At 40.5% G+C, this 25,855-nt stretch overlaps 7 protein-coding genes across 9 annotated transcripts; 4 read left to right on the forward strand and 3 right to left on the reverse strand.

The window, feature by feature from the left end:
* The first annotated feature begins 213 nt into the window (after positions 1 to 213).
* LOC145700121 (uncharacterized) lies at positions 214 to 1,911 on the forward strand. The gene is made up of 4 exons (XM_081777379.1): positions 214 to 368; positions 945 to 1,228; positions 1,272 to 1,524; positions 1,688 to 1,911. The coding sequence occupies exons 2-4, from the start codon at positions 1,100 to 1,102 to the stop codon at positions 1,732 to 1,734; spliced, it is 429 nt and encodes a 142-aa protein (XP_081633505.1). The 5' UTR covers positions 214 to 368; positions 945 to 1,099; the 3' UTR covers positions 1,735 to 1,911.
* LOC145696312 (uncharacterized) lies at positions 1,838 to 3,578 on the reverse strand. The gene is made up of 3 exons (XM_081773325.1): positions 3,217 to 3,578; positions 2,662 to 2,830; positions 1,838 to 2,611 (listed from the first exon to the last, which is right to left on the reverse strand). The coding sequence occupies exons 1-3, from the start codon at positions 3,439 to 3,441 to the stop codon at positions 1,914 to 1,916; spliced, it is 1,092 nt and encodes a 363-aa protein (XP_081629451.1). The 5' UTR covers positions 3,442 to 3,578; the 3' UTR covers positions 1,838 to 1,913.
* Positions 3,579 to 5,218: 1,640 nt separating this feature from the next.
* Positions 5,219 to 10,104, forward strand: LOC145700116 (serine/threonine-protein phosphatase 2A 56 kDa regulatory subunit delta isoform-like). 3 transcript variants are annotated; one of them, XM_081777372.1, is made up of 13 exons: positions 5,219 to 5,354; positions 5,501 to 5,650; positions 5,814 to 6,316; positions 6,640 to 6,766; positions 6,809 to 6,929; positions 6,993 to 7,162; positions 7,205 to 7,273; positions 7,525 to 7,614; positions 7,767 to 7,847; positions 7,897 to 8,010; positions 8,206 to 8,243; positions 9,399 to 9,486; positions 9,702 to 10,104. In XM_081777372.1, exons 1-13 carry the CDS (start codon positions 5,340 to 5,342, stop codon positions 9,765 to 9,767), a joined length of 1,632 nt encoding a protein of 543 aa, XP_081633498.1. In that variant the 5' UTR covers positions 5,219 to 5,339; the 3' UTR covers positions 9,768 to 10,104. The 3 variants fall into 3 exon arrangements, 2 of the variants coding, with proteins under 2 accessions (XP_081633498.1, XP_081633500.1); XM_081777374.1 differs by having other exon boundaries at positions 7,525 to 7,609; positions 7,762 to 7,847; XR_014134155.1 differs by lacking the exon at positions 9,702 to 10,104 and having other exon boundaries at positions 5,220 to 5,354; positions 8,206 to 8,772; positions 9,401 to 9,469.
* A 1,502-nt stretch (positions 10,105 to 11,606) lies between these two features.
* LOC145700118 (oxysterols receptor LXR-alpha-like) lies at positions 11,607 to 16,076 on the forward strand. The gene is made up of 10 exons (XM_081777375.1): positions 11,607 to 11,744; positions 11,956 to 12,112; positions 12,619 to 12,746; positions 13,213 to 13,323; positions 13,372 to 13,477; positions 13,580 to 13,698; positions 15,172 to 15,334; positions 15,382 to 15,569; positions 15,615 to 15,662; positions 15,734 to 16,076. The coding sequence occupies exons 1-10, from the start codon at positions 11,694 to 11,696 to the stop codon at positions 15,881 to 15,883; spliced, it is 1,221 nt and encodes a 406-aa protein (XP_081633501.1). The 5' UTR covers positions 11,607 to 11,693; the 3' UTR covers positions 15,884 to 16,076.
* LOC145696314 (mitochondrial sodium/calcium exchanger protein-like) lies at positions 16,062 to 18,824 on the reverse strand. Its single transcript, XM_081773328.1, has 12 exons — positions 18,681 to 18,824; positions 17,871 to 18,328; positions 17,821 to 17,827; positions 17,692 to 17,763; positions 17,528 to 17,654; positions 17,201 to 17,487; positions 16,957 to 17,160; positions 16,800 to 16,913; positions 16,577 to 16,722; positions 16,426 to 16,533; positions 16,314 to 16,385; positions 16,062 to 16,272 (listed from the first exon to the last, which is right to left on the reverse strand). Exons 1-12 carry the CDS (start codon positions 18,757 to 18,759, stop codon positions 16,174 to 16,176), a joined length of 1,773 nt encoding a protein of 590 aa, XP_081629454.1. The 5' UTR covers positions 18,760 to 18,824; the 3' UTR covers positions 16,062 to 16,173.
* A 3,095-nt stretch (positions 18,825 to 21,919) lies between these two features.
* Positions 21,920 to 24,194, forward strand: LOC145696316 (thrombomodulin-like). Its single transcript, XM_081773330.1, has 7 exons — positions 21,920 to 21,923; positions 22,306 to 22,617; positions 22,662 to 22,877; positions 23,324 to 23,505; positions 23,560 to 23,797; positions 23,841 to 24,086; positions 24,130 to 24,194. Exons 1-7 carry the CDS (start codon positions 21,920 to 21,922, stop codon positions 24,192 to 24,194), a joined length of 1,263 nt encoding a protein of 420 aa, XP_081629456.1.
* A 494-nt stretch (positions 24,195 to 24,688) lies between these two features.
* On the reverse strand, positions 24,689 to 25,855 carry LOC145697361 (myosin light chain 3, skeletal muscle isoform-like). Its single transcript, XM_081774552.1, has 4 exons — positions 25,722 to 25,855; positions 25,439 to 25,624; positions 25,195 to 25,396; positions 24,689 to 25,100 (listed from the first exon to the last, which is right to left on the reverse strand). Exons 1-4 carry the CDS (start codon positions 25,722 to 25,724, stop codon positions 25,030 to 25,032), a joined length of 462 nt encoding a protein of 153 aa, XP_081630678.1. The 5' UTR covers positions 25,725 to 25,855; the 3' UTR covers positions 24,689 to 25,029.

A 25,855-nucleotide genomic window follows, 5' to 3' on the forward strand; every position in this document is an offset into this window, starting at 1 on the left:
TCTTCAAGATTAATTCTTCCAATTTTTGTATCGACAGAATTTTCCCAAGAAGATATTTTTTCATTGCGTTTTTGGCAAATTAAACAGAGTCTGAACTTCTTTGTCAGTTTTGGCACCCTGACAGATGTTGAAATTTTTCCACTCTATTGAGTCATTATCGCCTCTGGGCCTCGCGTCACGTGGAAATTTTTCTCGAGAGGCTTACGACTGCGCATTTCGTTTTGTCAACTTATTTTTGGAAAATTTTCGAATTTTTCAAAATGAAGGCATTCTAGAGATTTCAAAAGGGCTTTTTTAAAAAGGGTCAAGATGGCGTTTGCTTTTGCATTGGAAGAAAGACTTCAACGAATAAGATCTAATTCTATAAGGTAAGAAAAACAACAAGAAATTTTCTGAAATTTTGAGCCGCATGCGGCTTCTTGAGCAAAAAATTGATCATATTTTTTAAGCCGCAAGCGGCTTCGAGTTATTTATCCGGTTTAAAATAGGTTTTTTCTAGAACATCGTTGATTTTGAATGGAAATTTCCACTACGGCGATGTCGCCAGAGAGCAAAATCTAACCGCCAACTTTTTTGCGCGCGCTGTTTAAAAACTCACTGTGAGAGAGTTGCAGCAGATCATCATATCTTCAGCATTTTTTGCCTCAGGTTTATTTCTGATGAGCGCAAATCTACATAATTGACCCAAAGTGCGTAATATTACCGTATGATTGTACAGTCACTCTCTCCCGGAAAATTGCCCGCGAGTTTTTCTGGAAAAAACCGGTTCTCAGATCTCGAGCGACGCTCTTTTTCCGGGAACGGGTGGTTATAAAAGCTCGTTTTCGGATCTAAAAATTATAACTTAAATATTTATTTAAAAGAAATATTATTTAAATCAACCAAAAAGTCATCTCCAAACGGTTATTTCTTGTGAAAAAACAAACTACTAACAATTTTTTTAGTTTCAAAAAGAAGAGGATTCGTATAGACTAGCATCAACTCAACTCAGAAAAAACGACCAACAAAACAGAATCAACAAGAACCAACGAAAAAAGCAACATTCAAACACGAAAGGATCAAAAACAACAATAGATCGAATCAAACAAAAATTGGAATAATGGCGAAAATAGCGATAATTCTTGCTCTTCTGAGCGGAATTCTTGGCTCTCCCCATTCTCGAGGGAGAACTGTTTGTGACAGAAAAAAATCAGAAATAATCAGAGGAATCAAGCGAAAAGACAAAGAGGTAGGGTATCCTTAATCAACTCGATTCTTAAATTTGGCGCTAGACCTTGAGCAACTTCAAAATCAACGAAATTGGCGAGCCAGAGCGAATTTGCGGCGACGGATACGAGCTAACAAAGGATGTATTCTTCTGCTTGGACGTATGTCTCCTCAAAACAGGAGATACTTGCTCGAAAGAAGTCGAAGCTGGAGTAGATTTATGCGGAAGAGATAGGGATGGGAACGAGTTGGAATGTGCTGGAGACGATTTTCGACCAGACTTGCCGTTTACTTGTCAACCAATGGTTTTATACGACGGTAATTCCTTGAGATAACAAGTCTAGGGTCGGAAACCTTAAAAGAAAACCTGAGTCAGGGTCTGACAAGTCTCTATGGGAAGCCGTTTTGAGGCCCTTACTCAGGTTTTCTTCTCAGGTGGCCGAGGTCTGAGAGAAGACAAAAGGGTTAATTTTATTTTCAGGTTCTATCTTCGACTCTTCATTCTCATCCGTTTACTTTTCCTACTAAAAAGAAAATGGCTGCATGAAATAATTATTTATGAATTTGCTTCCTGCGAAAATTTCAAAATTTGAAAGTCAAAATGTAGTTTTTAAAATTATTTTATGTTTTACTATCTTACTGTATCTAGATCTGGTGTGATTGAAATATATGCGACTGGTGGTTTGCTTTTTTATATAAAAAAAACTCTAGTTTTGAAGTTTCTTTTTTGAGCTGTGAAAAAAGGGCAGGCAGGACGAACTGTAGTTTTCTTCGTTGATTTCAGCGATGATTTGGATGTTATTGTAATTTTCATTCTTTCCGTCGATCAGACGATCGATCAAGACATTTGAGCTCCATGAGCTGAAGCAAGAATAGATGAAGATGTCAGAAAGTCGGGCGAGTTCCTGCTCGATTTGAGAGAAGTAATCGTCAAAATTCCCGCAAAAATCGGGACAGGAAAAGACCGTTTTCTTGACAAATGTCTCGAGCGAAGATGCTTTAACAAATTCAACGCCACGAAGTCCAGCTGTTATTTTCTTGATGAATGGCCAATCGTTTCGAGGAGAAGCGAAATATATGTATTCGATCGCATTTTCTTCAGAAATCATCGACAGTCTTTTCGCTAGAAGCCGCGGATCGTTCCGAATCTGATCGATGAATTTCATCGAAGAATTCTTCTTATCGTGGACTCCAGGGTTGTTGAGATAGTCCCACTTGTCATATCGCCAGTGAAATAGAAGAGTTTTTCCGGGCATGGTTTTTCGCATGAAATCCTGAGCGATTTGCCGAATAAATTTTGGGCGGCGGGTTTGGGAGATTATTTCGACGATTTTTTCGTATGAATGATCTTTTCGGGCTCTTTGATGAATCTCAAAGTAAAAGAAATCTTTTGTGAGCCCATGTCCTTATTGTTTCCACTAAGGAAGTTGACAATTTTTACGGGGCTGATTGAACCCCAAGGATTTTCCAGCAAAACGCAATTTTCATCCGTGTCGTAAAGCTCTTGGATAATTGTTTCATTGATCGCATCGACAACTGGAAGTTGTTTCGGGATAATATTGTCCGTTAGGTTCATAAACAGCCCTGAAAAGAAGGGCTCGTTACAACGCTTATCTTCAATAGCCTTCAATTGAACATGATTTTATCATTGAAACTTATAAGGGCATGTTCATTGATAATTGTCAAAAATTTTCCAGCCCTTCGATCAGTTGTTTTTTGCATCTTTAAATAATTACTCGGTCTCGTTCGGAAAATTAAAGACTGAATTTCTCAAAGAAAATACAGTTTTCTGGTCTTTCTCGCTCACCATAGTAGGATGCAAGATTTGCCCATTCTAGAATTTTCGTTTTCTTCTTTTTCTCATACCCGTAGCTTTTCGTGAAGAGCATCGTCCGGACAGACCCGCCACAGAAATCACCAACTACTGATGCCTCTTACTTTGTTCTCAAAAATAAGTGTTTCCTTTCTCATTTCATTATCTAAGATCTAAGATAATTTATCTTGAAGAACTTTCCCTATCATCTCAAATTTCTGCAGAAAGAACTCAACATCAAAACGAGCATCAGGCCTCAGGTCATTTGCTCCTTTTTGGGTGAAGTGAGGATGAAAAACCGGTTCAGCAATTTTTCTCCCCAAAGAACTCGCGATGAACACTGCTTCAAGAAAAGCCTGCAGTTGATTGTTTGGTCCCCAGTCGAGAATAGGAATTAATATCTTGTCGTTTTCTTTAGGCATTGATAACTTTGATGGTTCTCCGCAAAATTGGTCATTTTCATCGAACGAAAAATTGTCCAAAATCACTTTCTGTTGATTCCAAAAAATGAATAAAATCGTAAGGGAAAAGATTATTAGATAAATTGAACATCTTGAAAAGAAATCTCTCATCGAATCTGTGGCCAATGAATAAATATCCATCAGGAAACGACAGCTTATGCAATGAACTTTTGACCAATTCCCGAATTTCTAATCAGCCGGAACTCTTATTGACGCTCAAGTATTACAAGAATTAAGTGAGGACGAGAGTACTTGATCATTATTCGTTGTTCATTGAAGATTCATCATTTGAAATCATCATTTTTTAGGAATTTTTTTATCAAAAAGTGCGATTTAACCTTCCCCGAGTTTGTGCCGCAAAATTTTTGCAAATCTTGATAAATACACCGGAAATGAATTAAACAGGAAATTAATTTCGTGAAATATCACCATTTAACCAAGCTCAGAAAAGATATTGTTCAAAGCGAAAATGCCGGAAAAACTCACTTTTACAATACCAAGGATTGATTTTCAGCTCCTCAAAAACAGAGATGAAGAGACGACCAAAGCTTTTCTAGCGGCTATCACAGATGTTGGCTTCTTCTTCGTCAAAAATCACGACGTCCCGAAAGATCTAAGCGATAGATTGGAGCATCTTTCTGAGAATTTTTACAACACAACATCGGAAGAAAGGAACAAAGTAAAGGAGTTTGACGGGAAGTTGAAGACCGAGGGCTCTGTTTTCAATGAGAAACCATTTCTGAATTCACCATTAGTAGATTTACAGTATATCATATACTGCAGAAAACTTTTATTCATCATCTTTTTCAGGAACGATGGATCAATCGAACTGAACGGTAGCGAAATCGACAATGTCTTCCACGATTATTTCGATGAGATTTGCACTTTGGGTCTCTTTCTACTTGAGAAATGCGAAGAGGTTCTTGATCTACCTACCGGTTCTTTGTTGAATGAAATTGATCCGAAAAGGGCGATTATGGATGCTCTTTTCAACGAGAAAACTCCAGTTGACAAGTTGGGCATTGATGCTCACCGGGATAACTCAATGATAACGATTCTAAAGGGGGCTGGCGGGGATTTGGATATATATTTCAGGGTTGCAAATTTTACGAGTTTTTTTTCTGACTCAAACCTTGAAGCAAATTTGCAACTCTGATTTAGTACAAAGACGTCTGGTATCCAGTAGAAGAGGAAATTGAAGGCTGCCTTTCTGTCAATATTGGAAAGATGATGGAAAATCTTTTGGACGGAAAAGTTAAAGGTGACCTTTTGTTTCCCGAAGTCGAAACTGACAATATAAACTTCAGCCGTCCTTCATCGAGTGAAGCCAAGTCCCGATCACACTCGCTATTGCTGGCCTGTTTTTCTAGGGCCTGATCAAAATCGCCGCACAACCACTGTCGTCAGATTTCTCCGGTTCACTCACCGGGGAGTTTACAACCAAGAAGATCATTGAAAAGAAAAAAGCTTTGAAATAAACTCTTATTAGAAAAAAATCATGAAAATGTTCAAGAGAGTTCAAGTGTTATTAGTCATTATTAAGTTTCAACTTGTAATAAATCAAAAATGATTCTTTCGCGCAATTTCAGCAAATTGGGGTTTCGGGAAAATTGGGCCTTTTTAGCTCTTTTTTCTGGATCGAGCGTCGCGTAGGGCGCTCTCCTCCAATCAGCGCGCTTTATCGAATAGTTGCTCCAAGATCTGCAGAAGAGAACGAACGGCGAAGCTCCTCAAATTTATCTGCCATCTCCTTAGTCTCTTTCTAGAGCCCTCACTATTTCAGTTTGATTTGCATTCCTTCTTTACTCCGAAAGAGAAATCGACAAATTTGTACTTTTAGAAATTAATTTGAGCTGAAAATGGGAAAACGAACGGTAAATCTTATAAACAATTTTAAAATACTAGTGTTATTCAATAATTAAAATTGCCTATATATAAGAATCATCATAAATGTAACCAAATAATTCAGAATCTACTATTTGAACTTGTGCTAAAATTATGTGTTCCTAAGTTCTTTTAGGACGAGCCCCCCAAATCCATGGTCTCCAAGGCTATGTACGACAACGCACCTCTGGTGAAGAAAGAAAACACGAAACGCCAGAGCTCGTCTCGATTCAACATCACCAAAAACCGCGAGCTCACCAGACTTCCAGCTCTCAAAGACACAATCGTAAGCTCCCTTCCATTTTTCCTCCTGAGTAATTATGATCAATCAAGAAGCCGCTAGCAGCCTCTAGAACACACTGTTATATCTTACCTGGTATAAGTTTAAGCGGCTTCTCGGTTGTCAAACAGAAGAATTCCTGTTTTTTCTTCTTACTTTTGCCTTTCAGCCTTCTGAAACAGAAGAACTGTTCATCAAGAAGCTGAAGCAGTGCTGCACGCTGTTCGACTTCATCGCCGATCCCTTGTCCGACTTGAAATGGAAAGAGGTGAAACGAGGCGCGCTCAACGAAATGGTCGACTACGTCGCCGTCAACAGGGGCGTCATCTCAGAGAATATCTTCCCCGTCGCCATTGAAATGTTCGCAGTCAACACCTTCCGCTCCCTGCCTCCAACAACCAGCCCAAACGGCGCCGAATTTGACCCAGAAGAAGACGAGCCAACCCTCGAAGCCTCCTGGCCGCATCTTCAGCTCGTCTACGAGTTCTTCCTCCGTTTCCTTGAGTCGCCCGATTTCAAGCCGACGGTTGCTAAGAAATACATCGACCAGCGGTTCGTCGTCCAGCTGCTCGAACTCTTCGACTCCGAGGATCCCCGCGAGCGAGATCTCTTGAAAACGACGCTTCATCGAATTTATGGCAAGTTCCTCAATCTCAGAGCTTATATCAGACGACAGGAACGGTTCTTCTGGAATTTAATCGCAGAATTCGAGATATTAATGATAAAAGCCGCGCTTCGCGGGTCTTAATTTCGCAGCGAGCGGCTTTTCGACTGTATATTTAGACATCGAATTCTTGACTGAGCAGTTAAACGATTCAACTAGAGTTTAATCTGCCTAGTCTCGGGTTTCAAGGGTACTGCTAGACGAGGGATTTTATTTTAGACATCTTGAAGCTTTAAGAACAGCCTCTTAGCCTTCAAAAAGGATTAAAAAGAAAGAGTAAACGTGATTTTTGCAGAAAAAAAGCTGTAAAAAGATACAAAAGAACCTAAAAACAGATCAACAACATTTTCTACCGCTTTGTCTACGAAACTGAGCGCCACAATGGCGTCGCCGAGCTCCTCGAAATTCTCGGATCGATCATCAACGGCTTTGCTCTGCCACTCAAGGAAGAACACAAGGTAGCTTATTCAAACGCAGCTCTTTTCTGACCCTTGCTTTAGATTTTCTTGCTGAAGGTGCTTCTCCCACTTCACAAGCTCAAATCGCTCTCGGTTTATCATCCACAGTTGGCTTACTGCGTTGTCCAGTTCCTTGAAAAAGATCCGTCTCTTACATCTCCAGGTAAATTAATCAAGAAGCCGTTTGCGACTTCACGATTTCTACGATTCTTACCATCTCTTTCAGTGATCGACGGACTGCTCAAATTCTGGCCAAAGACGCACTCGCCCAAAGAAGTTATGTTCCTCAACGAGCTCGAAGAAATCTTGGACGTTATCGAACACGAAGAATTCGCGAAGATCATGCGACCTCTCTTTACTCAGCTTGCCCGTTGCGTTGCTTCGCCGCATTTCCAGGTTCGAGGAAGACAACTAGAGCTCATTCAGACGATGTTTTAGGTTGCTGAACGAGCACTGTATTACTGGAACAATGAGTACTTTATTAACTTGGTACAGGATCATACAAAGGTCAGTTTTCGTTTGGACAATACGGTATTGTTAAGGATATTTTGAAAGAATTACAAGTATAGTAAAGTTAGGTTAAGTTGCGGTAAAAACCATTCAGTCTCATTTTGAGTGTTTTGTAATATTTCTTGCAGAAATCCCCTTTATATCATACATCCGTATTTTGCGCCCTCTTCTGGTCTTCTCACATCTGGGCGTTTTGATAGTTATCTACTTCGACCTAATTGCAGCTGATACTCATCTTGAATTTTAAGGTCATCCTGCCGATAATGTTCCCACCTCTCTACCGCAACTCCAAGTCTCACTGGAACAAGACTATTCACGGGCTCATCTACAACGCTCTCAAGGACAGGGTTCAAGCCTCCTTCTTTCCCAAAGAAACTCGAAAAGCCGTCTGCGGCTTCAATATTTCAATATTTTTCTAGTGCTCAAAGTCGCAAGCGTCTTCTCGAGTTTATTATCGTCAGTTTGATCGAGCAAGGCTGAACCACTTTCAAAGATATTTATGGAAATGGACCAACATCTCTTCGACGAGTGCACGACGGCGTACAAAAGTGACAGGCTCAAAGAAAAGCAGGTATTGATCTCTTTTGTTCCATTTCGGTCTTCAAGGATGACTTTTTCAGACGATTCAAAAGCGCGAAGAAGCGTGGCGACGTATTCAGCAGCAAGCTACTTTGAATCCGATGAAGGATCAAATTGAGGGCTACGATGTTACCGCCAAGATTTCTATGGGAGACGTAAGTTTGCGGGCGAAGTTATGGGTCTATTAAAGGACAATCACGGTCTACAAGCCGCTCGCGGCTCCGAGTGAAGAAGCTACGAAAGGCGCCGCTATCAAATCATTCAAGAATAGTCGAAAAGCCGCTTACGGCTTCGGAAATTTCGCGGCTTCTTCATTTTAAGCGCTTTCTCGAGTATCTTTATTCCTTCAGATTGAGCACGAGTTCCGCGACCTGTCCGTAGAAGAAGCAGATTTGGATGTGAACTGATCTTCTCAAACTCTCTCTCCTTGATTGAGCCACGAAAATACCTTATCTCACGCATTTATAAAAAAATCCATCACAATTCACATTCAAATTCCAAATTTTGAAAATTTAAAATTCACTAATTTCGAGAAAAGAATCGCATCGCCCGCATCTTTGTTCATAAATATGTTTATATTAATTTATTCGATAATATTAATATATATTTATCTATTCTATCTTGCACGTGACTCGGTAAAACACACACAAAAACCACCAAACTTTCATATTATATTTGATGTCACGTGATCTCGCTCGTTTCTTTGTGCTGAAAAGAGCATTTTTTCGTCTTTTTCACTTCTTGCACGCTTTTTATTTTATTTGTGAAAACTCAAGGGAGGTCCCTTAAAATTCTTATTCCAAAAAAGCGATAAATTAAAGCGAATACCTTTAATTTTCGCCCTAATAATGAAGCAGCCTGCTAAAAATATTTCGAATTCAGATGATTTTTAAAGTGAGTGAAAGGTACCCCAACAGGTATATTAAAAACCGCTGGTGTCATTTATCTTTACAGTTATTAATTAAAGAGTCCATTTATTTTACTAAAATCAGAAGCACAAAAACTGGAAATTACCAATTTTTGCCAAAAAGAAAATCGAAAGTTATATCTCAACAAAAATTTATGCTGATTTGACCGATCAGAAACCAGTATTTTTTCCATAAGCCAATTAGATGTGAGTCAGATCCCTCTTCTCAAACAACCCTCTCTGGGCTCGGGAAGCTGTGTATAGAACCTGAGTCAAGGTTTTAAAGATCCCTACAAGAAAGTCGCGTAGAGATCCTTCAGACCCTGACTCAGCTTTTCTTCACTGATTCTGAGCCCTGTCCCATCCACCATTTGCCCACCCTAGCCTGTTTTGACTGTTCAAAAATTTTTTCACAAGAAAAAATTCCTGATTTTTAATCTCAATGTCAATTTCACCATGTTTTTGTGTTTCTTTGCTTGTCATTTCTTGCTTCACTTGCATGCTTCAAATGTATTGAAATATGCTTAAAGTTTCATCACTAAAAGCTTTAGTCATAAAAGACCTTGTCATCGCCACCGCTAAAAGGATTTCGAATTCGCTGATTTGATTTTTTTGATTGTTGAACATCCATTTATTAGCCCAAGAAAAGAAGCCGGCGCCTGAGAAGAAAAAGGAGGAGCAGAAGAAGACTAAAGATGTTCGACGAAAGTCTGTCTTGCCAGTGGTATGTTTTGATATGTCGAACTGATAGATAAGGTACAATTTGGGGTTATCGGTGGGGTAGGCTCTAACCCGAAGCCTAACCGAGGGGCTTCGTCCCCTCCGGGACCCCAAGTAGGTACTCCCAGTCCCCTTACTCTAGTCCCTTCGGGGTTCCCAGCCCCCCTCCCGTCGTATGGACAGAGAGCCCTAGAATCCCAGATTTACATTATTCTTCAGAACATGTCTACTGTTCGCGCTCTGAGCACTCACGAAGCCCACGGTCTTTCAAAGACTAAAGAGTAAGAAAACGCAACGAGAAGAAACAAGATGAAAAAGAATCTTTCCCCGCCGCTGACTGTTTTTTATGAAATTTCATTGTCCGATTTCTCCCAATCTCAGAAATATTCTATTTTATTGTCCTCTTTTTTCCGAATTTCACGAATCTGTTGGATTCTACTGTGCTTGGCTCGGCAACCTGTTTGAAAACCTCAGTCAGTCTCAGGTTTCTGAACAGTTTGCTGAGCCAAGCCACCGTGAAAAGCATGTATCTTCATTTTTTTTGATTTCAAGTTCAAAAATTTTAATTGACTGTTCCATTTCAAATTTCAACCCAAATAAATTCAAATTCGTTGTTTCCTGATATCTTGAATTTGTATTTAGATTCTTCGATATTATTCAAAGTCGAGTTCTTTTTTGACTCCGACAAGCGTAAAAAACGAGAACGAATAAATAGAGATTGTAGATTTGTGCAAATTGTTAGCGGGGGTGAGATTTGAATAATTTTTGTCGTCAAGATTTGTGGGGTGGGATTTGAACTGACATCAATTCTCAGGTGTACTCCACGTTTAGGGGTATATTATTCGCCATTCAAGCACATTATTCTTTTGAGAAGACGAGCTCTTTTCCTTCCAAGGAAGAAGCAAGTGCTTCTTTTTCGAAGCTTGTTGCAAAGGCTATGCTGCATTTGCATCATCGCTTTAGCGTAATTCATTTGCTTTGCCATTTTTTGTGAGTCTTGAGTAGAAGTCATTTGTGTAAACCTGAGTGAGAACCTTATTCAAAAGCCGTGTCACGCGTTTTCGAAAACCAAATTGCGAAACAGCTTCGAGTCATTACCGTTTCCATCTATTCGCTGTAACTAGAAAATCCTGACTCAGTTTTTCTACCTCTTTTGCTGAGCCTAGGATCAAATTTTCTTTCGCTGTCTATTGTTACTAGACTAGAGTCGTCAGACTGTCGACGTCAGAATATTCCGCCTCCAAGATTCTTTCTTTCTTTCTTTTGATTTTGAAAAGTAATGAATGCGTTCCAGTTGAACTCGAAAGAATATGCCGTCAAGGCCGTTGAAATAAAATGACGCCCTCTCGTTCTTCTTTTTGGCTGATTCTTTATCTTCCGGCCATTTGTAGAGCTGGCAAATTTGCGCGTTCAAAAATGATCTTGCTCGGCAAACACGCTTCTTTAAACGTCGCGCAAACTCTCGGTCGTCCCGGAACAACGCTTGAGCCTCTGAGAAACATATTTTGGGCATTTTTACGAGGAAAATTCGAAAAACAGATACGGTTTCTTCTTCTTTTTAACGCCTTAGATACAGCTGAAGTTTAACTTTTTCACAGAAGAAAACGACTCTTTGCTTTTACGAAAATACCGGTAAGCAAAATGTTATTAATAATTTATTTATAATCATAAAAGATGATATCTTGAGACAAAAAAGGAAGACCGGGAGTTTATTTCTGTCGTTTAGAAAATTTAATTGATAAAGGATGATTTAGACGATCCTATTGTTTTCTGCTCTAAAATTAGATTACTGAAGTATATTTAACAACAAGTTCCTATGTTAACTTTCATTTTTTATCAATTGTTCTTTTTTTCATTTCATTTTGATTAAAATTTTCCGCGAATTCGCCTGTTTTCTACCTCGCAAGCGCTTGGTGTCGGCACTAGAAACTTTGGTGAGTCATTGTTAACTGGCGAACAGTCTGACCTGGTGGTGGAGCCCTGATCCTGTGGCAGGGCGGTAGCACCACCACAATTTCAAACCGTCATATTCTTGGGTTCAAATTCGCAGTTTGTCCCTTAGCGCCACTTTTTTCAACTAAAGTCAGCCAAAGAAAGTCAAGCTTTTTTCAACTTTCAGGTTTCTCAAACAACCCGAAACTCAACCAGAAACAGCCGTTTTCGTATTTACGAGCAAAAAGAGAATTTTTCGTTTCCTGAAAATCAACGAAAATGGACGATTTTATCAAAAAGATGATTCCTTCCATGCCAAATGCTTCAAAGGTAAATTAGTGGGAGACAGTTATTCTAGTGCATGTGGCGCATGGTACTCTTGTTCAAAAAGAGGTTTCGTTTAGCCAGAGGCGCTTATTCCTTTTGCCGGAGTGATAGGATAGACCATCGTTGCTTTAGTCTTTTCGCGAAATTTTGTCAAAGTTGATCAAAAATGACTTCAGTTGACTAAATTTATATCTTATCATCATTTAAATTTCAGCAAGACCTGCAAGACCTGTACAACCACGAGCGACTAAAGCGCAAAATTCACCGCAAAGGGCCTGCTCCAAAGCTTCTCGGCGACGAAGAGTGCGAGATTTGTGGCCAAACAGCGAATGGCTATCACTACAATGTACTATCGTGCGAGGGTTGCAAAGGTTCGTTTTTGTATGAAATGTTGATCATTAAAACTCGACCGTCGCTTTAACTTGATTTGGCGGCTAGTCTGCTCGTATTAAATTATTTGGATAATCAAATATTCTTTCATTGCTTGAACTTCAAGTTTTTACCTCAAATACGGTGTTTTTCTTCTGATACTTGCTACCCGAAATTTATAAATAATCAATAGCTGCTTCACTTGGGCTCTGAAACCTGTGTAGAAAACATAAGTTAGGGCTTATCATTCCAATCAATTTTCCAAAACTTTCGAGGCCGCTTCCTTTATCAGAGGTCTTCCAGACACTGCCTTAGGTTTCCTACACAGGTCGCCGAGACCTATTTCCATAGTTTTCATTATATAATCTCCTACCTAGATGTTTCGAAATGGTTCCTTTCTATTCGTTTTTTTCTTGGAAAAGGTTAACAACCATCTCCTCCTAGAATGTCACGGATTTCCATCAAATCCTTTTTTGACACTTGCAGTATTAAAAAATGTCTGGTTCAGGATTCTTCCGACGAACGATCATTAACGGCATCAAGTACACCTGTCGCACGGGCGTCAACAACTGCGATCTACAAACTGCCATGGCGAGACAACGCTGCCAAAAATGCAGAATCATGCGCTGCTTGAAGGTAAATCGAGATCACCAAACACCAAGGCGTAACAACAGTCGTTCTTCGACTTGTCCGTCTGATTGCCGGGCGGGAGTTCAGTTGCAAAAAAGTACTTGTTTAAAATGGATAAGAGGGGCTAATCCGCCTTTATACGTTTAGGTCTTCTTTCTCTTATTTCGACATGTCTGGAGTCTTATTTTTTCAGCAGCTATTAAACAGATTAGCGAAATATATCGAGTTGCACAACCGTTCTTAAAAGTAGGACAAACTCAAGGTTACTGGGGAAGAAACAAATAATAAGGAACGCCAATATTAAGCTTTGCGGCTTCGTTTTAAAGAAAGCCGCAATAGAATCAGGACCCTGACTCAGGCTGTGAAGCCCAACTTGCAATGATTTTAGAGAAACGCTAGATTAAAGACTTTGAGTTACAAATTTGGACGTCCTAAACTTTGGTTGACCGTATTCCAAACAATCTATTTTCAGGCGGGCATGAATCCAGCCTTTGTCCGAAAGCGCAAAAACGACGCCGTTTCCAGCCCATATGAAAATGTTACGGCGAGCCGGCCAAGCGTGATTGTGAACAAGCTTCCAAAGGTACAATTTATTTTCGGACCCATTAGCGATATTAATTTTTATTTTTAGGACGACGAGGATCTAATTCAGGCGACGATGATGCCTTGGAGAATCAGCCTTTGTACTCCTGTCGATTTTCTGGACGCCTCTTCTTCTTCTCAAAATCTCTTTTACCGTAAGTATTCTAATTTTCATAAGGACACCGCTTTTCAGAACCTAGAAAGGGTTGCCCTTCTCATCATAATAGTTTCTATCAATTAACAAGAAATTATTCAAGGTGCCATCTCGTCTCTTCAACTACATATCAAGAAGATCTTCATTGCCGAGCTCCCCTTGGTCGATCGTTTCTCCGAAGATCTACTTGACATCATCAGCGAAAGCGCAATAAACGAACTGGTAAGACCCCTTCATCCTGTCAGCCAGATCATAAAACCGCGAAAGTGCAAGTTAGAAACTTTTTATTTAAAACCGCAGGACGTCTGCGCATCAGAACAATTTATGTTTCGAAGGTGATAAGATCAACTTTGAAGTACCACTTTAAGGGTAATGGTATACATCGGCGCGGCGCCGCTCGCTCGATCCGCGCTCCGCAAGAACCTATTTCTCACGAGGCCGTAAAATCTGAACGGATCGAGATTTTCGAGATTTAAACAGATTTGGAATCCTCAAAGTCTCTTCTATAAACTGATCGAAAATTAAAACAATTTTCAAAGAGGAACAATGTGAAAAGTGCCAGTTTGCTTCAAATGACATTTTCTCCATAATTTCTCATCCAAATTTTTGAAAATTAGACTGTCTTGTAGAGAATCGTCAGCTCTACAATTCCTGTGTTTCAGATTTTTCATTTGGGCTTTCAAAAATTATGTGCGCTCTTTTGAAAAGAGAGTTATTCTCGCCCGCGCCTCTCCGCTTCCTATTTCTCGCGGCGCGCTCCCGCTGCGCTCTTTACAAATTGCGATGTAAAATTAATGAAAGCTTAAAACAAAAATCTGAAACACAGGAATTGTAGAGCTGACGATTCTCTACAAGACAGTCTAATTTTCAAAAATTTGGATGAGAAATTATGGAGAAAATGTCATTTGAAGCAAACTGGCACTTTTCACATTGTTCCTCTTGAAAATTGTTTTAATTTTCGATCAGTTTATAGAAGAGACTTTGAGGATTCCAAATCTGTTTAAATCTCGAAAAAATCTCGATCCGTTCAGATTTTACGGCCTCGTGAGAAATAGGTTCTTGCGGAGCGCGGATAGATCGAGCGGCGCCGCGCCGATGTATACCATTACCCTTAATAAAGCTCGTGATCACAAAGCTAGCAGACAACATTCTACGAGTCGTCTGCCCAACAGCAGTGGCGCGCAGACGCCCGTTTCGGAAGCATATCATAATAAATAATGTGGCCATACTTTAAAATTTTGATAAAAAATGAAGCAGCAACGATAGCGGATATCTAACTGTTTGGGATGAGGAAGAAACTTCTTACCAGGGTTTGGAAAGCCTGACCACTTTACTGACAGCGGCTAGGCTCGGCATGCTGTCTTGAAAACCTGAGTCAGGGCCAGAAAGATCTTAAATGGTTGCCGGGACCCTTATAAGTCCCCTGTCGTTGAGCCATTTTTCCACTTACAATTAAATGATACCAATCGAATTAACTTCCAATCAAAATATGTCTCAATGCCAGTGGCGCTTATCAGCAACTGGAAACAGGTCAGTCTGGCAGCCAATCTCTCCTGAATTGACTCTTGGACGTTTCGTTTCGAATTGCAGCAAACTCTTAGCCGGCTGATAATGCCCAAGTGCCCGAGATTATACTGTATCTTTGAGTTCCTTTAGCTGTCAACGTTCGATTAAAGATTTCAAAATAATTTTCAGATATTCCTCCACATCGCAAATTCTTACGACCCAGTTTCAAAAGCGATTCGATTCACGGACGAGCTCATTTTCACTGCCGACGATTTGCTCAACAAATTCACCGTCAATCTCGGCATTGTTCGACGACTCTTTCACTTCATGGAAAAATTCCAGCAAATCATCGGTAAGTCATCGTTTTTAGCGCTTCTTACTGTAACTTTTTTCTTTCAGATACTAATTTCGATATCTCCATCATCGGCCTAATTGCCGGTTCCATTTTCTTCAAGCCAGATCGAGGATCGTCCCTGGTCGACGAAGAAAACCTCGCAGAATTGTCCAAAATTCACGAAAAATATATTTCGACTCTTCGATCTTACATTGAGCGATACAGAAGCTTCAACAAGACGCTTCTTACAGAGGTAACAATTATCCAGAGTGTGATTGATTCTAATTGCTTATTCTAGGTTCTTCTTATGTTCACGACTCTGCGAGAACTCAGCATCGAATACAAGGTAAAAAGATGCCAAATCTCAACCCCTACTTCTGTATCCCCTTGATTTACCTTATCTAACGCAAATTCTAGCATCAACAGGTCAGTCAAGGCCTCCTCGGTGCGCTCATCAAATCAATGTCAAACCAATGCGAAATCTCTCCCGAGCAGCTCCAACAGCTCGCCCTCAATCACCGATTCTACCATGAACAAGCACATCACATGCAACTCTTTGAAAACTGAAGCTTCTCTTTTCTACGCGTATTTCTGTTTATCTCAAGATTTGCCCTCTCGGAGAAGGTGTCTCCCGGGGAGACTCTCCACTTTGATCGATAGATCGAGAAACAAGGTGTAAACTATTTGCTTATGATGAGTTCAAAGAACAAATATTATTTATTAATGTATTTCCTGTGTCTTTTTTAAATAAAAACATGTTTCGAAAAGAAGATTTATTTAGATAATCAGGGAATGAAGGTGAAAATTGCAGAAGTCTCGAGCTTTTTTGAGCTCTTCTTTTTTGGCAGAATTTTTTTCTAGAGCTGGAACCCGTAGTAAAGACAGAGGGAGATGAACACAGCATAAACACACATATTGAAGATACCTAGCATTTTGTTTGTTCGATAATTTGTCATCTAAATATCCCTATTATAGGTGGCGTTAGGGAAGAAAGTACCGGTAAAATCAGCAGAAGAGCGAGAAGAATGGCAGTTCCACCGGCGACGAGGGAAACTTCGGTTGGCCCAAACTAAAAACATCATTTTCGTCTCCTGAATTTTTCATATTACGTCAAGAGGGATGAATTCTTTTGAAGAAGAAGTAGCAATGGTGACGGTGCAACCGAATCCAACACCGACAAGGAGGTTCAAAAGTGGAGCCCCAAAGCAGGCAGCGATCTGAAACCAACCGTCATCATGTAATATTGATAATCTGTCTTACCGCAGTTCTAGCTCGACCAGCCTTGGCCAACGAATAATCCGCCACAAAATCACCGATCGAGTTTGCCCATGACAGCAGTGACAAGCCCATCACGACGTTATTGATGTTCCAAAAGTACCCCAAGCATGTCAGAACGCCGACAAGCTCTTTGGTCAATAAGTTGTCGAAATAGCCCTTCCGATGTCAATATTGTCAATAGATTTGTGATTTCGGCTAACTCTTCCTGTAGCGATAACGTAAATCCACACGATGCATCCGAGAAAGCCCATGATTGTCGAGAGGAAGTACCATTTTGGCGGCTTGTTTAGGGGCAGCTTCATTGTCGTGAGGAAAACGACTGAAATGAAATTTGAAATTGGCATTTCTACTAATCAACTTACAGGCAAATAGGACAACACTTATAATAGCAGGAATAACCGCTCGGTTGAGTGGGCCAAAATCATCTTCAGCGTATTGCTTCAGAAGCAAGTAGAAAGACCAGGGAAACATGACTGCTTGAATGAGCATCAAAGGCTTGTTCCAGCTATCTTTCTCGTTTGGAGCAACGATTGGAATCGACCATTTGCACAGAAGATACAGTGGAGCTAAATGTTGTCACGCTTTTTCTTTTCAGTGACGACTTACAGAAGCAAATAGAGAAGATCTTTCCTCCGAGTCCAAATTCTTCGAACTCAACTGGATCCCATGGTATGCAAGCTTGTTTCAAGTACCATTTTAGGTCTTTGACGAAGTGTTCTTCCTTTGCCTGGACTTCGAGTTTGTTTTCTACGGTGCTGAGATTTGAAAATGCACGGGCACGCTGACCGGAAACTGGATTCAGGCCAACTTCGGCTGTAGATTGGACGGTGTTTCGTTTGTTTGTTGTGCTCAGGCTGGAGATTGCTCGAGCACGAGTACTCATGACGGTATTTCTAGGGAAGAATAGAGGAAGAAATCGATGAAAAAGCGTACCTGGCTGGCTCTACCGGTGGGTACATCTTTTCCGGCTTCATAACGAGGCCGATTTTACTGCCGTATCTGCTTCCCAAAGCAACCATGGTTACGTAAAACGCGTAGAAAACCAGAAATCCGATGGAATCTGAGATTTGATAAACATGATTTTAGAGAAAAATTACCAAAGAGTGTAATCTTCTGAGCCCAAAGACAGTGAAGCAGCCAGTAAAGCGACCAGAGGTAAAATATCATGTCTCGTAAAAGAGGTCTTAGTCGGGCTTTAGTATTTGCTCAGGGAAATAAAGAATGACTTGGTGTCTTTATTTCCCCAGATTGAAGAGATAAGACTGAAGAATCAAGCCTGTTTCCTTGCAGCGGGGGTAAAGTCAACGGCAATCATGCAGGCACCGGCAACGATCATGATCACAAACATGCCGGCTCCGAGGAGGGATCCAATCGCCAGCTTTGCTACTTCAGGATCTGGATTGGTAAAAGCGACGATTGATGCGAAGATATCAGCAGCTCCACCACCGAAGGCAACCAAAGTGACGCCGGCAACGCTGTCTGATAGACGAAGCTGAGTGGCAATCTTCGTCAGTGTCGGAACAAAGAATGCATCTGCAGCGAGACCAAGGCAGAAGCAGAGATAGAGGCACCAGATTGTATACATAACATTGAAGAAAATAAACGACCCATCGAAGGTTTCCGGATTCGTCCAGCTTTCATGACACAGTGCTTTTTGAGTGTACTCGATGAAGCAACCGACCGCTCCACAGCCATTTGTCTCATCCAATGAAAATGCACAGTGCTTAGATGGATCTGAAGTTGTCTTTTGAAATCTTTGGAAAATACGCCCTTTATTGACCCACAGATCTTATTTCCGGTCGATAATTTTTGGGAGGGGTACTGTCATTGCCAGGAAAAGCATCTTGACTATCATGTTGACACAGCATTTTCGCGAAAATTGATAAATCAAGGTCGATCCTGCCAGACTTAGTTTGCTAAAGATTGAGAGCTTGACAGCATCGACAGCAAAATAACGCTGATTTTGACATATTTAACTAACTACTTGCTATCTAGGAACACCGAAAAATTTTATAACGCTTCTTGATATTTGCAAATGAGACCGAATTGAAGAAATTTTTTTCAGTTTTTTTTTTGTGAAACTCACCGGATAAGTTATGAAACGCCTTGCATCCTTCTTTGTTGTAAATTATATCTTCGAAGGGTTTACTCTGTAGAAATGTCATTATTTCTTTCGGAAAGCGGTCGGGAAAACGACTATCCTTCTCTTTTCTTTTCAATTGCTCCTGCCCGAAAAAGTTTTCATAAATTTTGGACTCTTGAGAGTTCTGGGCGACCGGGCGCGCTAGTTGTGATAACCATGTTTGCTCAAATCCGAGAGGAAATTCCCGATTTACATTTGGCGGACTTGGCAAATTTTCGAAATACGATGGCCAGGGATAAATTTCAGATTCGATCTATTCTAGCGCTTTATTGGAATGTTTCTATACAAAAAATATTAAGATGGCAATCAAAGAAATGAAAATTCGAGCTGCAGAAGAGGGGGAATCCTTCTTTTTATCTTTCTTCTTCTTTTTCTCTTCTTCGCTATCTTCAATGTCTGGCTCTGGTTCTGGCTCCGGAGTCGTCTCGAATTCTTCGCTTGGATTTGGTGTCACTAGTAAGCCATCGATATCAGCCTCGGTTACTAAAGAATGGGTCACGAAGAGATATTTACCGCGAGAATTCACCTTCTTTTTCCCATTGCGCGAAAGGATTTGCCTCAGTCGTGGTTGACTTTGTCGTATCCGTCCTTGTCAATCCATCAGATGAAGTTGATGTCGATGAAACAGAACTTCCAGCGTCTGCAGCTGCAACATTGAACTTTGGCCCTTGGTAAACAGAAACGGTAGTTGTGGTCGTTGTCGTTGTAGTTGTCGTTGTTCGAGTAGTAAATCGAGAGTCTTCGGAGACGAAAGCTTTGAGAACTTCTTCTTTGACTTCTTTTGCTTCTTCCGTCTCTTGGACGCTGAAAAATCGATTGAAATCATGTTTCACTTTGGAAAACTTACATTTTATCGATGGTCTTTTCCAGCTCGATCTCAAATTCTTTCTTGTCTTCTATCAATTCTACTGTTACTTTTTCACAGCCAACCATGTCCGGTCTTAAAATTTCATACTTTTCGGGCAGGAAAAAATTCTTACCTGACAACGTCATTGACGTAAAGATCTTCAACTTTTGGGACAGATTGTCTGTAATGAATCGTCTCATTCGTTCGTTTCACTCCTGCCAGCCAAAAAAGAGGACTTCCATCGCGCGGAGCAACTCCTGAGCAAAAGATTTCCGACGATTGATTTGGCAATTTGCTTCGATAACCAGGCAAGCACTGGAGATGAAGATTATGTCATTTTATTTTCATAGTACCTGAAGATCACAAATTTCTCCTCTCCCGAGTGTCGCCAAATCAGGATCGTCGGCTGGACTGAAACTCCGGGTGCACTCGAATGATTCAACTCCTTCCGAAGTTGTGATATTCACAGCCTTGGACTCTGATGCTCGAAATTTTGTAGGATAGATACAGTATTCAGGAATACATTGAAGAGGATCAGTAGGTTCTTTCCAGCCTCCTCGTTCACATCTATTTTCGTAGTTTCTCTTTTCACTGTTTTCAAGTTTGATTTCTCACCAAAATAAGGGAATCATCTTTGAAAACATTCATGAGGTTCAGGCATAAATCCCGGTCGGCAGAATAACCTACAATCAGACCCGACAAGATACCCATTTTTGCACAACCACCTCCCGGTCGTTAATCGCCCCCACTTTGGCGTTACCAATTCTGTCCCATCGCACATCGAGAAATCCATCGGATGACACCGTGAGTTGTAAAAATTAACTTCATCAATGAGAACATCTGTCTGATCTTGTGTGCCTCTTTCTGCGACGACGAAAATTTGGAGCCATTCGCCTTCTCGGTGGTTGACTTCAGTTTGGACGGGGCGGAAGATACCGTCGACGTCGAATGTTTCATTGACAGGAATGCTCAGGACTTCTTTTAGCTGACCGCCTTGGAAAGATCGCGAATTTCTGTCGAATCGAGTAAAGGCCGTGTAAATTTTCACTTCGCCGAAGTCCTCCCGCGTCAGATTTTCAGGATTGTTTCGCGCCATTTTCATCTCGAAGCAGTATGGCTCTGGCTGCTCTGTATTGATCTTCATGTATTTCGTAGCAATCACTCCTGTTTTCAATTTGTTACTTGGAAATCTGAGGAATCCGCCATTGCTCAGTCCCTCGGAATCGTTTCTCGGAATGCCAGGGTCGTACGAGTCTCCAGAGACGTATTCAAAAGAACCCATCGTTTCAGGCCGACCAAGCTGAATCGGTTGCGCTCCTTGTTTTCCTCTTGGCCAGGTTTGGTCGAACCAAGTCGGCATTCCAAGATCAAAGTTTGCCGATAATTTCTTGGTCCTCTCAGTCCTCATAATGTAAGCGAAATCATCCTTTTGATCTTCTCGATTTATAAACGACAATTGTTTCGGCTGAAACGCTCCAAATCGTATCATGAAGCCGCGCCGGTTGTCCGAATCATCGGAAACGAAATGAAACTTTAGGTGAGAGCCCTTTTGTGAAATTGCTTGAAGACCTTTGGGAAAATAGGTGCCGCAGTAGCGCGTCTGTTCTTTTTCTGGACCTTTCCATGGTACCCATTGGCCGGCTTTTGGTCCAGTTGGGGGTTTGACGAAGAGTTCCAAGTAGTCGAAGGGGCAGGAGGGTGGGCCTGGCTCGATGTCGATGGCGATCACTTGGAATTGGATGATCATTCCAGCGGCTTTTCGGGGTCTCAAACATTTTTGGTAAGAAATGAAAAATATAAGAAAATTTTTTTAAAAATGTCTAGGAGACTGTTTCCTATGCTTATTTCCCACTCACAGTCTGAGTTATTCGGATAAGCTCCATTCTCATAATTGCGCGAAATAATTAATCCCTTGGAGTCAAAATATTGCAGGTCAAACTTCTCATTGCAGCTTCCATTTCCGGCCAGGCCATATCGCGGGTCTTGGTAAAAACTCTCTATTGTCGAACCTCGGGCATCTTTCTTGTCGGGATATTTACGATTTAGGGCGAGAGAAAGGTTGATAAAAAGAAAAAGAAGAATCATGGCGATTTATTTCATAAGGAAGCCGGATAAATATCTTGGAGGAAGAAGTTTTGCGATTGCCCAGAGTCCCGCGCAGGTGATATTTTCATTTTGGGGTGCGGGTCTGCCGCAGAATTGAGCATTCGAGAAGACTTTTTTCAAGCCGGAGCCAAAAGAGGAAGAATCAAAAGTGAAGACATTTATGTTTTGGTCAGAGTTTTTTCTAGCCCCTTCTTTTTTTAACTCTGAGCTGAGTCCTAAAAATGTTTCAATGAGTAATTTTATAAGATTTCTGAATGTCAATAAATGATAAGTGAGTCAAGAAATTATTGAAGAATGAGCTCGCATACGAAAACATGCAATGACTCTCAGTCTTTCTCTTCTTATCAGTTGAACCGTCAGCCATTTAGCTTTCCCTTTAGTCGTATCTTAGAACATATAAACTGAGCGTTTTCACCCTTTCTTCCTCAAAAAACTAGACGATGGAAAAAAAATATTTGTTGAGAGTGATCCTTTTATTATTTATTACCCTTTTTGCATGCACCGCTTTGGTATTTGGTTGGATAAAGCCTAAAAGCCCTTCCGAAAATCCGCAAAATTTCCCTGAAGTTTCCGAAAGAGTGTTGATTTCCACAATCGAAAGTAAATCCATTCCAGAGACGACGGCCACGACAACAACAGAGAAAAATCAAGAAACGACAACAGATACCAGTCAGATCAATCGGTCAAAAGTAGCTAGGGACACCAGTAGGAGCAGTAGAATCGAATGTAGAGAAGGCGAACTTTTCGAGGGAACTTGTGAAGATCTGCAAGTTTGTATTGATCAAGGACTGTGCGATCACGGAGAAGATCCTTTGGAAAATGCGATTTGTGTCAGTTACTACGGCGAATTGATGTGTTATTATCATTCCGATTTAGTCCTCTTTACAACCGATTATTTTTTCAAATATTTTCCTATTTGTGCTAAAGGTATTTAATCCTTACAACTTGCATGAAAGTGACGATTTTTTAAGGAAGAAAAACAAGTTGGCTAATTGGCGATGATTCATTTAATACCTTCCGAGAATGTGAGGACATAGATGAGTGTCTATCAAATCCTTGCACTGGGAATTCAACCTGTCGTAATTTTGATGGTGGATTTGAATGCGATTGCCCATTGGGTTACATCTATGATGAAGGAAAAAGCACATGTGTGGATTATGACGAATGTAGCAGTCTTAAAATCTATTGTACGTTTCATCAAATCTGCACAAATACAATTGGTTCTTACGATTGCTCGTGTAAACTTTATAAAAGATGCTGTTCCAAGTTTGTTGACATTTTTTCGCGGAAAGAAAAAAAAATAGACAATTTTTTTTTGTATTGAGATCTATTCTTGCTTATCAAGATCGCGTTGTTCATTTTTTACGAAAAAAAGACAAAATTGAAGGTTGAACTAGAGACACAGGGGCCTTTGTCAGTCTTTCAGGAGCATACATGCAAAGTCTAGAAAACTATTCGGCGTACTCAAATCTCGAAAAAAAATTTAAGCGATTTCGATGGGACATTTTTTCGGAAGACGTTGCCCAAGTTTGTGGACATTTTTCGAAAATTTTGGGACAAAAAATGTCCACAAAAGAGGAAAAGAACTGTAATTATATCATTGCTTGTGATAAAAATCAAAATTTCGTATAAGGTTTTCTCCCTACTGTTCACGTGAATGATGGATGGATTTCTGGTGAACAAGGATCTACGATTGTGAAAAAAGAGTGCAGAAACATCGATGAATGCGAGTATGGCTTAGATGACTGTGGAGGAAGCTCAAGATGTGTGGACACTGATGGAAGCTACGAATGCGACTGCAACTATGATAACGAGGTATTCTTCATTATGAATCATTACGCTTTAATTTTTTTCAAAACAATCTTTAAGTGGAAATATTTACGCCCAAATTCGTACAATGAGACAACACGAACTTGTCAGAAATACGATGACTGCGCGAGTTCGCCATGCGATCAAGTTTGCACAAATACTGATTCCGACATTTGGCCTTTTTACGAGTGTTCGTGTTTGCCTGGCTACCTTATGGAGAAAACATCAGAAAATTACGATTTTCATTGGTGCAGGATTGATGAAACACTGCCGAAGATTTGCGATAGTGATGGACGAGGTCAGTAAACATAACAAATCATGCACTAGGCTTATATTTTTAGAGTGTCAATACAAATGCGTCGATGATAATCTAAATGGATCCAAATGTCTGTGTCCCCATGGATACACCGAAGTCAACGGAACTTGTGAAGATATTAACGAATGCGATTATGAATTCCTTGACCGCGATCCCGGAGAAATATGTGTCAATCTTCATGGTTCATATCAACTTTTCATAATGTTTGATGAAGAAAACAGCTTATGCCTTCCTGATTATAGACTATCTAATTATAGGCAATTTGATTCTTGTAAGGTTCTCGATCAAGAATTTTCAACCGAGTATAATTTAAGCCGATTTTTCGTGTGATTTGCTGACTGACGAGTGCCCAACTGATCTTCCAGATTGCCCAGAGTAAGAACCATATCATTGTTTTGAATTAATAACATGTTTAGTCGCGCTTCATATTTCACTAAAGAACTTCTGAATTTCACGTCGCCGCATGAGCAATTTGTGGGTGAAATTGCTCCTCTAGCGAGTGAGGGTGATTCTCTTGAACACAGCTTCGACATTTATAAGAACAAGGACGCACCAGCTGAATATTTGGAAAACATCGACAATTTCTTTATCCATCGCCGGAACGACACTTTTGCCGAGCTTTATTTCAATGGGACAATTCCTGAATCAGACAGCGTAAGCAGTTCTCTTATCAAAGACTTCAATTTTGTTCAGAATATGTGGAGATACGGTGCAACCGTCATTTACACTGCTAAGGGTCAGAACGACTCAGATGTTATTCGAAAAGAAGCATTCTTATATTTTATTTTTACGTCAAAATATGATTTCTGAAATTTTCTTCTGGAAAAAATTAAACGAATTCTGCATATTTTGAAAAAAATAAAAAAAACCAAGTCAGCTGAAATTTGATTTTATTTTGAAAAGTAAAAAGTGTGTGTTTGTATTTATTGTATGTTTGAGTGGTGGGTAGTGTTTGTGAAAGAGTTGGTACATACAGAATGAGGTACCGGTACCTGTAAAAAGTTGGTTGGGAGCTCGAGTTGGTAGATATCTACTACAGTAAGAAAAGTGTTACGAAACGAATCATAAATATTTATCAGCGTAAGATAGATAAAGAGATAGATAGTACAAAAGAGGGTTCGACTCAGCAGGGAGTGCAACTAGAGCTTCTCTAGCGCAGTTCTCTGTTGAATCAGCCCGAAAGAGGCTAAAGGGGTTGAAAGGAAGCTAGGCATTTATTCCTTCTCCTTCATGAGCTCCTTGATGAAGTTCTCGTAGTGGATCTGACCGTCGGCATCCTCAGCACCTGAATTGTTTGTAAGTAAATTTTTATAGAAAAAAGTTTTTTGTTTTTTTCGAAAATCGACAAGTTTTTTTCAATTTTCGAAGGAAAAACTTACCTTCGAAGATGATTTCGACTTCCTCGACGGTGAGCTTCTCACCAAGGGTGGCGAGAATGTGTCGGACTTCAGCGCCCATAACGGTGCCGTTGCCTTCCTTGTCGAAGACTCGGAGACCCTCGACGAAATCCTCGAAGGTACCGTCCTGCTGCTTCTCGGCGCAGAATTTGACGTGGTTGACGAATTCGTCGAAGTTGCAGGTCTAGAAATGAATGAAAAAAGAAGCGGAGGGAGATTCGCTTACCTTGGTGTTCATTTCTTCCTTCTTGGGGTTGCCGAGAGCTTCAGCGACATTGGCATTGGTGGGCTTGAAGCCGAGACCTCGGATGAGATCGCCAACCTGGTTGTAAAAGAGCTTGCCCTCTCCAGTTCGGTCGTAGAGTTCGAAACCGTCCTTGATATCTTCGAGCTGATCCTCAGTAAAGTCGACCTAGTGAAAAATTTTTGATTCTCAAGAAAAAAATTTCCTCGATAAATGATTCTGTGAGTTCTTTTTCTCTTTGGATCTCGTTTTTTCTCGAACTTACCATTTTGAAAATCTGTGTGGCTGGAATAGGACCTTGGAGTCTATTGAAACCGCTGGCAAGGGACGGGAGGGCTCGATTTAGCAAAGAGGGAGACAACTGTGCAAGAGGCAGCGCAGTTGACTCTTTTTGACACT

The sequence above is a fragment of the Oikopleura dioica genome, chromosome 2, assembly GCF_907165135.1.
Source record: "Oikopleura dioica chromosome 2, OKI2018_I68_1.0, whole genome shotgun sequence".
In the NCBI taxonomy this organism is placed as follows: Eukaryota; Metazoa; Chordata; class Appendicularia; order Copelata; family Oikopleuridae; genus Oikopleura; species Oikopleura dioica.

Coding starts and splice junctions, on each gene's coding strand:
- LOC145700121 (XM_081777379.1), top strand. CDS start 1,100: ATGGCGAAAATAGCGATAATTCTTGCTCTTCTGAGCGGAATTCTTGGC. Junction 1,229..1,271: donor TCAAGCGAAAAGACAAAGAG/GTAGGGTATCCT, acceptor ATTTGGCGCTAG/ACCTTGAGCAACTTCAAAAT. Junction 1,525..1,687: donor ACCAATGGTTTTATACGACG/GTAATTCCTTGA, acceptor TTTTATTTTCAG/GTTCTATCTTCGACTCTTCA.
- LOC145696312 (XM_081773325.1), bottom strand. CDS start 3,441: ATGCCTAAAGAAAACGACAAGATATTAATTCCTATTCTCGACTGGGGA. Junction 2,831..3,216: donor AATTTGAGATGATAGGGAAA/GTTCTTCAAGAT, acceptor GTTCAATTGAAG/GCTATTGAAGATAAGCGTTG. Junction 2,612..2,661: donor TTTGCTGGAAAATCCTTGGG/GTTCAATCAGCC, acceptor GGAAACAATAAG/GACATGGGCTCACAAAAGAT.
- LOC145700116 (XM_081777372.1), top strand. Junction 8,011..8,205: donor CCAAGATTTCTATGGGAGAC/GTAAGTTTGCGG, acceptor TTATTCCTTCAG/ATTGAGCACGAGTTCCGCGA. Junction 9,487..9,701: donor GAAAGTCTGTCTTGCCAGTG/GTATGTTTTGAT, acceptor ATTATTCTTCAG/AACATGTCTACTGTTCGCGC.
- LOC145700118 (XM_081777375.1), top strand. CDS start 11,694: ATGGACGATTTTATCAAAAAGATGATTCCTTCCATGCCAAATGCTTCA. Junction 12,747..13,212: donor GAATCATGCGCTGCTTGAAG/GTAAATCGAGAT, acceptor ATCTATTTTCAG/GCGGGCATGAATCCAGCCTT. Junction 13,324..13,371: donor TTGTGAACAAGCTTCCAAAG/GTACAATTTATT, acceptor TTTTATTTTTAG/GACGACGAGGATCTAATTCA.
- LOC145696314 (XM_081773328.1), bottom strand. CDS start 18,759: ATGACATTTCTACAGAGTAAACCCTTCGAAGATATAATTTACAACAAA. Junction 16,723..16,799: donor GATTTACGTTATCGCTACAG/GAAGAGTTAGCC, acceptor TATTGACCAAAG/AGCTTGTCGGCGTTCTGACA. Junction 16,273..16,313: donor CTCTTCTGCTGATTTTACCG/GTACTTTCTTCC, acceptor AGGGATATTTAG/ATGACAAATTATCGAACAAA.
- LOC145696316 (XM_081773330.1), top strand. Junction 23,506..23,559: donor ACTGCAACTATGATAACGAG/GTATTCTTCATT, acceptor ACAATCTTTAAG/TGGAAATATTTACGCCCAAA. Junction 24,087..24,129: donor TTATAGGCAATTTGATTCTT/GTAAGGTTCTCG, acceptor GTATAATTTAAG/CCGATTTTTCGTGTGATTTG.
- LOC145697361 (XM_081774552.1), bottom strand. Junction 25,397..25,438: donor AGGAAGAAATGAACACCAAG/GTAAGCGAATCT, acceptor ATTCATTTCTAG/ACCTGCAACTTCGACGAATT. Junction 25,101..25,194: donor AGTCGAAATCATCTTCGAAG/GTAAGTTTTTCC, acceptor CAAACAATTCAG/GTGCTGAGGATGCCGACGGT.